The sequence below is a fragment of the Berghia stephanieae genome, chromosome 3, assembly GCF_034508935.2.
Source record: "Berghia stephanieae isolate SIO BIC M18660-M18661 chromosome 3, UCSD_Bste_1.3, whole genome shotgun sequence".
Taxonomy (NCBI): Eukaryota; Metazoa; Mollusca; class Gastropoda; order Nudibranchia; family Aeolidiidae; genus Berghia; species Berghia stephanieae.
The window spans coordinates 84,558,864-84,573,415 of record NC_088362.1 but is presented as its reverse complement, the minus strand read 5'-3'; the positions used below and the strand labels follow the sequence as shown (position 1 = coordinate 84,573,415).

The 14,552-nt window shown below is 36.4% G+C and overlaps 1 protein-coding gene across 2 annotated transcripts; it reads right to left on the bottom strand.

The window, feature by feature from the left end:
• Positions 1–358: 358 nt before the first annotated feature.
• Positions 359–12,895, bottom strand: LOC144968663 (uncharacterized). Of its 2 annotated transcripts, XM_078907224.1 has the most exons (4): positions 12,793–12,895; positions 10,110–12,240; positions 7,452–7,583; positions 359–3,888 (listed from the first exon to the last, which is right to left on the bottom strand). In XM_078907224.1, exons 2-4 carry the CDS (start codon positions 12,124–12,126, stop codon positions 3,098–3,100), a joined length of 2,940 nt encoding a protein of 979 aa, XP_078763350.1. In that variant the 5' UTR covers positions 12,127–12,240; positions 12,793–12,895; the 3' UTR covers positions 359–3,097. The 2 variants fall into 2 exon arrangements, with proteins under 2 accessions (XP_078763350.1, XP_078763351.1); XM_078907225.1 differs by lacking the exon at positions 12,793–12,895 and having other exon boundaries at positions 10,110–12,258.
• Between the last annotated feature and the right edge of the window lie 1,657 nt (positions 12,896–14,552).

Below are 14,552 nucleotides of genomic sequence, written 5' to 3'. Positions count from 1 at the left end.
CATCCATTCATTGTTTTTGTTGTCAGAAGATAAAGGGTTTTGAGCACAAAACATTCTGTACAGTATAGTATTTACTTAATTTTTGGAAGCTGTTATATTGATTTCTATTCCATATCTTTAAAACAGCAAGCTATTATGAAGACTCGGCCTTACATAAAGTCCAAGGAGCTTGAGATCATATTGAGTAATGGACATTATCTGTATAGGATCTATATTCAACACTGCTGTTTTTGTAACAATGTATAACTTAAAATTAAAAAAAAAAGATTTTCCATTGGAACATTTTCAAATAATAATAATAATAATAATAATAATAATAATAATAATAATAATAATAAATAATAATAATAATAATAATAATAATAATAATAATTTTATTCAAAATTTCAAACATTGTAAGTGAGAGTTAGAGAATCATCTCACTCCAGTAAATCAATTATTTGATTAGTTATTGACAAAATTAAAGATCATCTGACAACATTTTATGATATTCTATTCTATTACATCAAAAATATCTTATTCAATCTCATAATGAATTAATACAGCATGAATTCAGAAATAAAAGTGGCATAAATTGGTGAAACTTAACTCGTAACAATAAGAAACTGTGCATCATTCAGCTTTCAATTTCAAGAAATAATTCATTATCTGTACTAACATTTCACATAGTGAACTTTTAAAATGTACTTAAACAACAATAACAAAAAAAAAAGCAATTAATAAACTTACAAATCTTTATTTATGAAATTGTTTTGTTTGCTTTTAAGGGTTTTACGGCGCTAGCAACACATTAAAGTCATATCAGCGCCAGTAAAAAAGGAAGAAAATGAGATAGTAAAAAGTTCTAGAATTACAATTAGGGAACAGGTGTAGATTCCAAGAGCTAACTACAGTGTACTTAGTTTGACATCTCCGAAATGTCTCATCCTGACACAAGCACAGGTCTCAACTGAGAGAAACACACTCAAATGTTTAGAAAGCATAATATATATTTAAAAAAAAAAAATACCGTGCATAACAGAGAGATGATTTACAGGATTAAAAAATATCATCTCCAAAACCTCTTAACTATAAATTTGACTGTTTCTCTCCCAGTGAGGGTCCGGCCACGGCCAGGACAAAATCAAGTCATCTCATTCCAAGACAATAATAGAAAGCATGTTAGAAAACAGATACAGGGGGTAGAAGAAACAGTAAGTGCCTCCTGCCAACAACGGGAGGTCAGGAACCCCACCCATGCAAATGATAATTTTCACACACAAAAATTCAAGTTTCGTTGAACTCGATAGACAAAAACTTTGTTGCCATTCTTCTATTTTTAACCAAGATCCAAATTGGTTCATGCAAAATTTTAATTTTGATAGGCCGTGTATAAGCCATACAAAGATACAAGCAAAATTGATGCTGAGTTTCTTATTGGTTGAGTATACTTTCAATCCAACTCAAAACAAGAGGTGCCTGAGAGAGCAAGTCAAAATGCAAAGAAGATAAAGAGGGAAAACAAGACTTGTATATCAAAACAAAACAAAAAAAATATTGTTTTGATCAATGAATCACATGTACCCTCTATTATCTTGACATGCTTTCAACTCATCTAGGTTAGTAAACTACATGTTGTTATGGATGATTTCCATATAAAAGTAAAACTCCTTCCCTCTTTATTCTCAGTTCTCTCAAATCAAACAGTTTATAAATGTCTCGTAACTTCCAACATCAAAAACATTGTGTTGTTATTAAAATCTATACACAATAAATATCCAAAAATAACCCTGCAGAAATATAAGTTAATATATCATGTTATACTTATATAGATATGGCTGGATAAATATGTCTCAAAATTTAGCTTTCCATGAAACAGTTGGCACCATTTTAATCTCTCAACATTGGAATGAGGTTTTTTGATATTTTTTAAAAGCATTGCAGAAATTGGCTAGACAATCAATTTTACTTTAAAGATTTTGCTTTTAATAATCAAATTACTGCTTGAAGAAAGATCAACTTCATGCCTACAAAAACGTTTTCCTTTTCTCTTAAAAACCTAATAACATCATTGATCACCAATGAAGGTAGCCTGCATTTCTCTAAAAAAAAAATTAAAAATCAACACACACTTGATATAATTTTCTAAAATAAATTTAAAAAAAAAAATGCATAATCTAAATCTGGTTGATAAAGAACTTATAAAATCCTTTCCAAAAACTCCTACATAACAAAACTCACCAAACAAGTTAAATTTTCGATGTGTAGTGAATACCTTGATGGCCCTGAATGATTTAAAACAACTTCAAATTTGAAATAATTAAAGCCCACACGCCTATCCGCATAAAGAAATCTAATAGTAACTTATGTTTGATCCATTAAACATCTTCTCTAAATAAATAGTACCACATCACATTATAACAAATGGGATATAAACATTTGCATTTGTCAATGTGAATAAATAAAACAAAGAATCAAGAACGCTATGAAACTATATTTAAAAAAAGAAAAAAAAGGATGTTTACTGATGGATGCTTAATAATGTAACCATGTTTGAATTCTTACATTAATTTATGACACTACTGTATGAAAATAGCTATTGCTTTAACCAACTGCTGAAATACCAGATGTACTTCATTAGATTGAGATGACCAAATCTAACAGGAATAGATCATTGGATCCTATAATATACTTTAACTTCTATACCTTAACAGAAATAAATATCTCTGAAAGTTTACATGAAATGAGGAGTTCCGTTTACGTGGATGTAATTTATAACTGACCAATAAATATCTTGATTGTTTTGATTGATTGCTGGGTGTAAAACTGTGACAGCAGCTTGTGTATACTGAGATATAACTTATTTTACACATAAACTAAATGCTTTTAGGCTTTTAAAGTGCACTGTTAAATGCAAAATAAAATGGACATTATCAAACACGTAGAACGACACACACACACAAAAAAAAAAAGGATATATTAATATATATAAGATGAATACATACATAGCAGAGCTTGACATTAAATAACAGAGAGGTAGCTCATAAAAATATCCACTGTTAAGACTGATTTAACAAATTAACGCAACTGTCGATGAAAGAGTCATTTTCCTTTTCTATCACTTTGGTTCTGACTTGATTCCGTAATGTTGTAACAATTGAGATCGGAGGGCTTCACTGGCATGTGCCAAGTCTAAAAGATTCTGTCCATGGCCACTGCTGCCACCGCCACCAGCAGCGACAGCGTCCATATTCAACCCTGCTGCCTGTAACAGTTGAAGGCGGAGTTGTTCATTGACAAGATTGGTGGAGGAAAGGCTGGCAGCCATCAATGAGGCACTTGCGTGTTCTGTTGACATACGCAGTCGTTTGGCTAATGGCTGATCAAACAGACAAGGGGGAAAAATTCCCTTCCTCATGCTACTCATGTTTAACTCTGAGAGTGGGTTGGTGTTGCCAGTCGTTTGTGTGAGAGACTGCTGCTGCTGGTATTTGTTGTTGTTTCGATGTAGAGGGCTGGTAGCCAAATCTAAAGGTTTGTCTGTTAATGTTTCAATTGGGCTGGTGAAAGAGGAGGAGGGGGAAGAATTACGCCTGGAGGAAGATGAGGTCATTGTGTTGAGTTTAGGAACAGGGGATGGAGAGGAAGAAGTTTTAGAAGAGAACTGACCACTGCCATTCATGTTGTTGCATTCTGGACTGTCATGACGAAGTGACTGGTCATCTTGTTGGGCTTCTGTCAGAGTCTGGGTAGTGATGGTGATGGGACCACCGCCAGGTTGCAAGGCTTCGGGAGACAGGCTGATGTTGAGGGTGATATTGGCACTTCCACTCTTACCATTGATGTTACTGCTGATACTTCTTGCGCTTACTTGCACTGGCTCTTTTAGGTCTTTACAAACAATTTTCCCTATGGAATAATAAATTTGATGAACCATCATAAAAAATATCAAACATTTCAATTCAGAGGTATTCTTCAGGTATTGCTCTTATCTTTCTTGTGAAACTAGTTGAGTCCTTGGAAAGGGACCTTTACTTTCATTCTCTCACCACTTATTCAGGTGTAAAATGAGTAACTGGCCGTTATCAGCGTTGTTTCTGTCAGAAAAAATTTAATACAGTGGTGATCGCCTAAATGCCCGTATTGCTTAAGTACACACTTTCTCGGCAAAACAGGATTTTTGGCCTGTAAAACACAACTCTAAATGCCTGCTTTTAAAAACGAATTCCGCCTAAGTGCCCGCTCTGACAACTTCACAATATTCAAAAATGTTTTTTCAATCTCCCAAAACTGGGGCACAATTTCACAATGTGGAGAGCTTTGTTTGGCATAGAGAAAAGAGACACCCCCGTCTCTCCCTCCCCTGACCTCTATTGGATGGCCCAGGACAAGTTACCAACAGCCAAGCATCACTCTGTCTTACACAAGTCTCCGCCCATCCTCTCCCAGAAGTCTTAATCCACTGTCAACAACTTTGTCTTTTTTGTCTGCTCCTCCCATTCTGCTTATGATCAGCTCACACAAGCCAATGAAGCATATGCTCATGCTTACAAAGTACAAAAAGATGGCTACTCCCATGATTGTTATTTCCGGTCCTGGCTTTCTAAACTTCATAAATAGTAGCGATGAGAAGACGAATACAGTATGCAGAGACGCCAACTTTAAATTTGGCTCACAGGAGTTTCAGACACCACTCGTAGGAATTTCAATGCCGAAAGAGGAATTTCCGCACACAAGAAAAAGGAATTGGAACGGTGTTTGGCATTGTGTTTACATATTGTATAGTTCTAAATAGATAACTGATTAGAATTATATTATGATACATAAACACATTGCCAAATACAAGCCCAAAGTTTCCTTATTTAAAATGAAGTAAAACGCCAAAACCTAATGGTAGAGATTGTAGTACTGGTGGTAGTGAGGATGATGTGGTGTTGGTGGTTATTGTAGTAGTGGTAGTAATGATGAAGATGTGATAGTGGTTGTTGTTGTAGTAGTTGTAGTGATGATGGTGCGGTGGTGGTATAGTGGTTTTAGTAGTTGTGGTTGTGATGATAATGATGTGGTGGTGGTTGTAGTAGTGGTGGTAGTGATGTTGATGTGGTGGTGATGGTGGTTGTAGTGCAAATGGTAGTGATGATAATGTGGTAGTGGTGGTTGTAGTAGTAGTGGCAGTGATGATGATGTGGTGATGGTAGTAGTAGTAGTCGTGGTAGTGATGATAATGTGGTGGTGGTGGCTGTAGTAGTAGTGGTCGTGATGATGATGTGGTGCTGGTGGTTGTAGTAGTAGTGGTAGTGGTGATGATGATGATGTTGTAGTGGTGGTTGTAGTAGTAGTAGTAGTAGTAGTAGTAGTGGTGGTAGTGATGATGGTGTGGTGGTGGTGGTTGTAGTAGCAGTGGTAGTGATGACGATGTGGCGGTGGTGGTGGTAGTTGAAGTAGTAGCAGTGTTGGTAGTGATGAAGATGAGGTGGTGGTGGTGCTTGTAGTAGTAGCAGTAGTGATAATGATGTGGTGGTGGTTGTAGTAGTGGTGGTAGTGATGATGGTTGTAGTACAAATGGTAGTGATCATGAACTGGTAGTGGTGGTTGTAGTAGCAGTGGTTATCATGATGTGGTGGTGCTGGTTGTAGTAGTAGTAGCAGTAGTGATGATGTGATGGTGGTTGTAATAGTAGTGGTAATGATGATGTGGTGGTGGTGGTTGTAGTAGTAGTGATTGAGGACGTGGTGGTGGTGGTTGTAGTAGTAGGGGTAATGATGATGTGGTTGTTTTGGTGGTGGTTGTAGTAGTAGTGGTAGTGATGATGATGTTGTAGTGGTGGTTGTAGTAGTAGTAGTAGTAGTGGTGGTAGTGATGATGTGGTGGTGGTGGTTGTAGTAGCAGTGGTAGTGATGACGATGTGGTGGTGGTTGTAGTAGTAGAGGTTGTGATGATGATGCGGTAGTGGTGGTTATAGTAGAAGCTGTAAAGATGAAGTGATGCTGGTGATTGTAGTAGTAGTGGTATTGATGATGATGTGGTAGTGGTGGTTGTTTTAGTTGTGGTAGTTGAAGTAATGATGATGTGGTGGTGGTGGTGGTTGTAGTAGTAGAGGTCGTGATGACGATGTGGTTGTGGTGTTTGTAGTAGTTGTGGTAGTTGCAGTGATGATGGTGGTTGCAGTAGTAGTGGTAGTGATGACGATGTGGTTTAGGTTGTTGTAGTAGTAGTGGTAGTGATGATGATGTGGTGGTGGTGGTTGTAGTAGTAGTGGTAGTGATGATGATGTGGTGGTGGTGGTTGTAATAGTGATGGTAGTTGTGGTAGTGATGATGATGTGGTGGTGGTGATTGTAGTAGTAGTTGTGGTACTGATGATGATGTGGTGGTGGTGGTTGTAGTAGTAGTGGTAATGATGATGATGTGGTGGTGGTGGTGGTTGCAGTAGTAGTAGTAGTGATGATGGTTGTAATACTAGTGACAGTGATGATGATGTGGTGGTTGGAGGGAGGGGGGGGGGTATCCTTGGAACAAATTGACCTCACCGGAATTTGACGGCAGTTGCCCGGAGCCCGGAATTTTTTGCTCCAAACCCGAGTTTTGGCATCACTGAGTATGCTGATCTCTATTATTGTAAGCAAGTTGGTGGATGGACACAATGAACGTGGAAATCTGTCATCTGCATTTTTTGCCAAATTGGGACCTAAAATTTGCCAAAATTTGCCAAAAAACCCTCAGAAATTTGCCAAAAAGACCAAAATTTGCCAAAAAATTTGCGGAGGAAAACTAAGCGTTTCAGTAAAAACTAACACGCGATACAGAAAAAAATAATACAAAAGACAATTTATTACATTTAAGGACTTGAGAAATGAAATGACTGTGATTAGCGTTGTTACAAAGATTTTAAAGGATCATTATCCGTAGAGAGTAGCTTCCCTTGGATTTAGTCCCAGGAAAAGCTGCAACATTTCTCAAGTTTCGCACTTTTTTTTTCGTTATTTTGTTTTCGCTTCTTTTTTTCCCCAAAATTTGCCACGCGATTTGCCAATTTTGGGAAATTTGCCAAAATTTGCGGATCGCCCTGATATTTGCGCCCGCAAATTGCCATCTGCGGCCGCAAAAAATGCAGATGACAGGGAAATGAGCATTTTCCTTACTCTCTCTCCTCATCAGGTCACACGACAGAAGTCACAAAGCTTGCTTCTCTTTACTATAATTTCAGATTCATCTTTAATTTTATTTCCATTTTGTTTAGGCTAAAGAATGTATATTGAAGTTTGTAAGTTTGTTAAGGCAAGCCACTCGTAGGCCTTGGGTAAGTAGTGCTCACAACTGTGCTTCTATGGACAGGACTTGCCTGGTAGTGATAGTGTTGGTGATGTTAATATCAAATATAATAAAGAAAATCAGAAATGAGAGCAAATGTCAAGAATTTCCAGATAATTTATAAGAGTTGGCAGGTTTGATAGTATTAATGTGTATTCTTACCGGAGAAAGGATCTGGACAAAAGCTGATTTGCTTCAGCCAACTATCCATCTGGATAACATCTGATGCTTCCATACGCTGGACAATTCTCATCAACTGCTCCTTTGCTTCTGATAAGCTCATGAAATCTGGTGCTGAAATAAAAATAAATGTACACCGTAATACATAGATTCTGTAAAATATTCATAATTAAAATAATAACAAAACAACAATAATGACAATTTAAAACAAATAAAAAAAATGATAATAATAATGATTAATCAGAACGAATGTTGGTTAAATGGAACCATTTAAAATATTTTCAGAATTTTTTTCTGCTTTCTAAGTTATGAAATACATGAATATTCTCTTTGAAAGGAACAAGGAGTTAATCAAGTGTCTTCATATGAACATAAAGGTCGGTTATAAAATTAACAATGGTATTGAGTCTATCACTACCTACTCACTCACATTAATATGGTAAAATGTGCTCCTTAAGCCTTTTGCCTCTCTTGGTGAGCAACAAATAGTTAATGAGAATGTGTAACCATGTACTGGTTCATTTGCTTTTGGCAGGACATGCCGGTTAAAATTGTATGAATGCATTGTTGATTATTGTGGAACATGATTCATGTGACTGATTCATTTGGCCTCTTTTCAAGATATGACTGTAGTTACAATTCCGTATGAATGCATGGGCGCCAGCAGGAAGAAGTTCTGAAACCTGAAACTAAAATCTCGACACTTTGCCAAACCTGAAAATGTTCCTACTGAAAATGCGGCCTAAACTTTACTCTTATTTCAGCACCGTTTTTATACCATTATTAAATGATTACACAGCAAACATATGAGGAAATTAATTTTTACTGATGCTTTTAGGTTATTTTACTCAAAACACTGAAACCGGAGATATTTGACTTCCGAGATATCGCGAAACCGGAATTCCGGCATGAACTGGAAAACTGGCACCCATGTATGAATATGATGTTGTAAGATAGGAAACACATTCACATCATCATGATTACATACATCAAATGTTTAATGTAGCAAAGAATGGAAAATCAATTTTTAGATAAATTACAATAAATGGATGCCCTGTATTACAATTAATTACATTGTTTGTTTTTTAAGTTTAAGGGTCTTAGGGCGCTTGCGACATATTTATGTCATATCAGTGCCAGTAAAAAGAAGAAAATGGAACAGTCAAAATATTGTAGATTTACAATCAAAGCACCCAAGAAAAAGTAAGACAAAGGAGAATTGGTTCAAATAGGAAACAGATGTAGATACCAAGAGCATACCATCAATGCACTTAATTTGAGATCACCTTAGAGTCTCATCCAGACACCAGCACATGATCACACTAAAAGGAATACTTAAATGTTTACAGAATACCAAAACAGAATACATAACTAACAATACATAACAGAGAGAGGATTTACAAGGTAAAGAATATCATCTCCCAAAACTATAACTATACATTTGACTGTTTTCCTTCCAGTCAAGGACTTCAGCCAGGCCGGGACAAAACTAAATAATCCCATTCCAAAACAAAGGCAGAAAGCAACTCGAAACAGATATTATAAGTGGATAAAAGACACAGTGTGACCTCCTGCCCACTGTGGAAGGTCAAAGACCCCACCCAGAATTAATGATATCCACTACAAAAGATATGCCTGGCCACAATTGGTTAATTGGGATGCCATTTAATTGGAATGATTTCTGTGTAATGGCGCTATGCTGATTAATTAGCTTGCAATGTCATAATATAGGACTATCTATTACTTAATAAAAACAAAACACATTAACATGAGAAATGCCTTTTCTTTTGCACAATGTTTTCTTTTAAAATGAAATATCATTAGAATTGAGCAACGCTTCCCTAAAATTATATAAGTCAAGGCCACAAATCTCCAAGCAATAAATACATCCATCACCTATTAATTCAAAATCTGGAAACATTAATTAAAATAAATGTCAGAAAAAATTGACTAAAAAAAAAAAGCAAATAACTTTTTTTTAAAGCATTTAGGGTTGCCGCATTCTCTGTTCAGAAATACTTCAAAGATGATATTAATATACTAAACTAAACAGACCTGTAAATGACAAATGAAAAATAGTAACTTTAACCGGATGTAAATATTTAAAATTGATATATATATTTATACAAAAGTTAATCTTTGCCAATTTCTGGTATACAATTCAGTATACAGATTTTCAACAATTCAGTCCTTGGAGGGATGTTACAGTTACAGTTCCATCCCTTAAATTAAATACTGTATACAGAGCCAATGAGGTAAGATTTAGGACTGAGAAAGAGGAGCGATATGGCTGAGTGGTTGAGTAATAGGATGATGTGCATTCAGTTCTCCATATAACTAAATAACATATTAATAGCGGGATTGAGCCATGTTACTGACACCGGTAATTTCTTTAAGACCGAACCTCGCAAGGCTATCTTTGGTATTTATTACAATTTCTTAAAAGGCCTATTATTATTATTATATTATCATTATTAAGGCAAAATATCTCAAGGTATGGAATTCTGTCTTAAGACAGAAAATTTACATGTCTGATCAAAGACAAAACAGGAGGAAGGAATATTTACAAGGATGCTTGTGCATGTGATTATTTATGATGAACACAGATTCACAAACTTAAACTTAAAAACAAGAACTCACCATGAAGTGTATTACAGACACCGTTGACTAAGTCATTCTGGCTATCCCTACTTCTGATGGAACAATTGAGAGGAGACTCTATGGCACGGTCCGATTTACTCAAGTCTAACTCTTGTCCAGCATAGCCACCATTCATGTTGGTCATTACTCCAGGACCAATTCCACCAGCTGGGAACGACTGTGGTGGAAAACTATCATTGCTGTCTCCATCGGAACAGGAAGCTGTGTGGGAAAAACCAGAGTCTAACCCTTGAGATAGCGATGATGTGACTGGTAATTTGTTGACAAATTGGCCAGAACCCGTAAATTCTTTGTTGTTGTCCTGACTGAAATCCATGATTAAATCATTTTCATTTTCATCGTTTTCAATATCCTCCCGCATTTCTTGCTTCATATCAACATCTAGTTCTTGTCCATCTGTTGTTTCACTTATAGGACTGTGCTCACTTTGAGTGCTCCCAGTATCCCCTTCTGAGACCTTATCACTAATTTGTATATCTCCATGGAATTCAGATGTGCTTCGTATACCTGTCATATCCCTGATTTGACGCACCATCTCATTGAGTTTGTTGATACCCATGGCAGCAGGACGATACCAAGGTTGGCCTTGAGTGGGATAAAGTACATTGATCCCTAAGTAGAACGGTGCCATATTTGTGTTCAACGACACTGGGCGCTTTTGTGCATAGAATTTGTAAATAGTGATCGGATCTTTTTCCGGGCAAGTGGGATCAGCCCAGACCCGATAACTTCGTTGTTTGAGATTCAACTTGGAAGAACCCTGAGACTGTCGCAACATTTGACTAGAAAATGTGAGAAACTCTCTTCCACTATCATCTTTACAAAGAATAATGTCTCCCCATAGAAGTTTCTTATTCTCTGTGGATTTTCTGAGTCTTAAGTACATACAGAAATAAAAACAAAGTGTAAAAACAACAGAGCTAGGCGTGTATGGACCCATCTCTTGTGACTTGAATAAATGTGCTATCTTCCCTTCTTTTGCCAGAGTTGTTGGAGTCACTTCTGCTTGGCCTTTCTGTCCTTTACCAATCGATCTTAGTGTCTGTTGCTTTAGTTTCAATACATTTCTCATGTTAGAGAAAGCAGAGTCTCTTGTCAAGGACAATGGGTAATTCTTAAATCTTAAATATCTCTCAATGCTAGCCAACATGGCTCTTAAACTACACGGTTCATACTCACTACCGTCAGCCTTTCTCACAACCAAGAAAAATGATGACAAATATTTATCAAGTTCATTTGGAGGAATTGCCTCAGGAAGTCTCATTTCATTGAGGGACCTCATGTAAGCAGTAAGGATTCTCATATCCGCACCCGTTTTTCTGTGCGTATTTTTATTTTCCATGGCACTAGGAGGCACACCAATGAGAGGGTCATCTATCCAGCTAGCAGTCTGATACTGACAACTTGTTACGAAAAAGGGATTTAAAGATGCATCACTATCTGATGTGGCGGAATCTTTCTTTTCCAGAGCTTCTGTGGCAGAAAAGTTTTCCTTTTTATTCGTATCTTGCAAAAAGGAGTTAACATTTTTCTGAGATACATCACTATTCATTGCTCCAACATCATATTGAAATAAAATTGGGTCTTTAACGATGGTTTCGACACTTTTGCTAGAGTTTCCAGCAGTTTTTATAGCAGTGTTGTTGACAGATGACATATCACCCATTTCCCCATCGCTTCGAGCTGGAAAAACAGGCACATTAGAAAAAAATGATTCGATGAACAGTTCTTTCTCTTTCAAAGAAGAAGCATCGTTAGATTTCCCTAAATCTGGCGCAGTAGTTTGGGCAACATCTTTGACAACAGTAACAGCTGTTGTCGGGGGGTCATTATCGGCAGCTGGAGAAGAAGCACCATTTATTGTGTCGGTGTGTGTGTTGACACTGACACAACAATCGTCATCACTGTCAGCTTTGTTCTCACTCGATTTGGAATCTCTTGAATCTTTCTCACCAGTTTCATTCAAACGTGAATTTACCACGCTTGACGAATCCATTTTGAAACGAATAACACTTCATGGCATCATAAATCGAAATATTGTCAACATTTTACAACTCCTATCCATCAGATAAACAAAGTTGAGATTCACCCCGACACTGTCATTTCGTCCCTCATCCAGGGTTGCCAGATTATTTTTCAACAAAATGCCAGGGGAAGACTCAAAAAATGCCAAAACACTCAAAAAAATGCCAAAGTCTGTTGACTCCCACCCCCACTAAGAAAACTACTCACTTTTGATAGACAATTTACTATCATATCCTGGTGGCTTGCGTGTTTTCTTTTCTTTTCTTTTTTTTGGATTATACTAAATTTCCTGTTGGGGTTAACAGGCGACCATGACGCAAATTTTCACGAGTTTTGCAGGAGATTCCCAGAAAACTTACGAGGATACTTGTCGAGGGCTGAATTTGAGTGAATATCTGAGGGAGGCAGGGCTAGTTCAGGGTGTGAGTTTTAATAGCAAAGTTTTCCGGTGTGAAGAGATTTGTTTTTACGCGTTTAGAAATAATTAAAAAAGGTGTCATTTGAAGTATAATATACAAGAAAAGAAAATGCCAAATGAAAATGCCAAATGCCAAATGATTTTTCTAATGCCAAAAGGTTTTCAAAAATGCCAGATTTTTGGAATCTGGCATTTAAAATGCCAAACTGGCAACCCTGCCCTCATCAAAGCTGAGAAGCGCCACCTTGATTATTTACGGAAGGCGTATAACTCGATCAGGCACGGCTAGCAGTCAACAGTTACCTGTGTCGAATGAAAAGGTAAATACAACTGATTGTATCGCACAAAGCAATGCCCTACGCCCTACGGACGACGACGCAGATGTTAAAATTTACAAATTCTGATACGAAAAGCATGAACCGCATACGTGGCTAGATGATAAGATTATAAAATTTCAAGTCGCCAATAATAACCAAGAAGAATAACAGTCTTCTATATCATCTCTACGACGACACTGGAAACCACTTATCTCCCGGGCTTACCTAAGATATGACTATCCAGCTGCTCCGTTTCCATCAATGTTCTCAACCGATGCCACGATTTCTCTTTATCATTTTGAGAATACCTTGTATTGTTGTATGATTATTGTAGTGGCAGATAAATACTGTTCTCTTTTACACATTCTTATCAACACATATTTGAAAATAAAGAGTCATGGTGCAACATACACACATACGCAGTCATAATTATTTCTTCTTGTTTTAGATTTTAAATAGTTCAATTGCTTATTAATTAATTTATTTATTTATGTTCCCGCCTCCCCCCTTCTCTCTCTCTCTCTCTCTCTCTCTCTCTCTCTTATCTTCATTTTTCTCACATAAGACACATTCAAACCACCGATAACAAACCCCAACCACAAAGTACTTTTGTTTTAAAAGACACACAAACTAATGCCGCCTAAAATAACACAAAAATGTAAAAGACAGAAGAAAACGTGACACCCCCATAAATTAAAAAAAAAACAAAAAAAAAAAAAAACAACCAAACTCAAACACGTAATAGATTTAGTACGGGTGATAAAATTCTTTTGTAGGCGGAATTTAACTACAAGACTAAAGGCACGGAGTTGTATACTAATACTAAACTTCCTGCATCTGGAGGTCTTTAAAAGATTTTTAAAAAATTCTAATGTTCATAGCAACATTTTTAAAAAATAAAGAAAGAAAAGAAAAAAAAAAAAAGAAAATTGTGAGGGGTTTGCACATTACTCTTATTAGGCACTAACAATCAATGGATTTCAAAAAGAGCTAATTCAAAATACCTTGCAGCTCAAGTTACCAAGAGTGTTCAACGCATATCTCGTAATATATATAAGGGGAAAAAATCCTTTTGTAATAGGCCTGTATCCTCATGTTTTTCTTAACGCCCTACATCAGTGGGGACTTTCTACCTGTCCCACATGGACACGTTGCGGCAACCCCCCCCCCCCCCCCGGAACTTGGCCTCTACAAGAACAGTCCGTTTAAGTTTAAGCCCCAAAGATCAGCCCTATCAGTGGCGGTTCTAGCCTATTTACAGTGGTTGGGCAAAGAGGATTCGGTCATATATATATATATATATATATATATATATATATATATATATATAATATATATATATATATATATATATATATGATATATATTTTTTATTTTTTATTTTTTTGTTTTTTTTTTTAATAAAAAATTTTTTTGATTTTTTTTTTCGCCTTTAAACAAAAAATATTTCAACCACCAATAATCACATTCACAATGAAATGACAATACCAGTAGATTTTAATTCTTCCAAACGTAATCAAAAATGAATCACGAAAGAGAATACAACTAAAAAATAAAGCGACGAGACATAATGCGACAACACCTTGACAATACAAGTCCATTTCCTTCACTCGAAAAATTAAAGAGATGCTTTAATCCCTCAACGGCGATATTAATATTGCT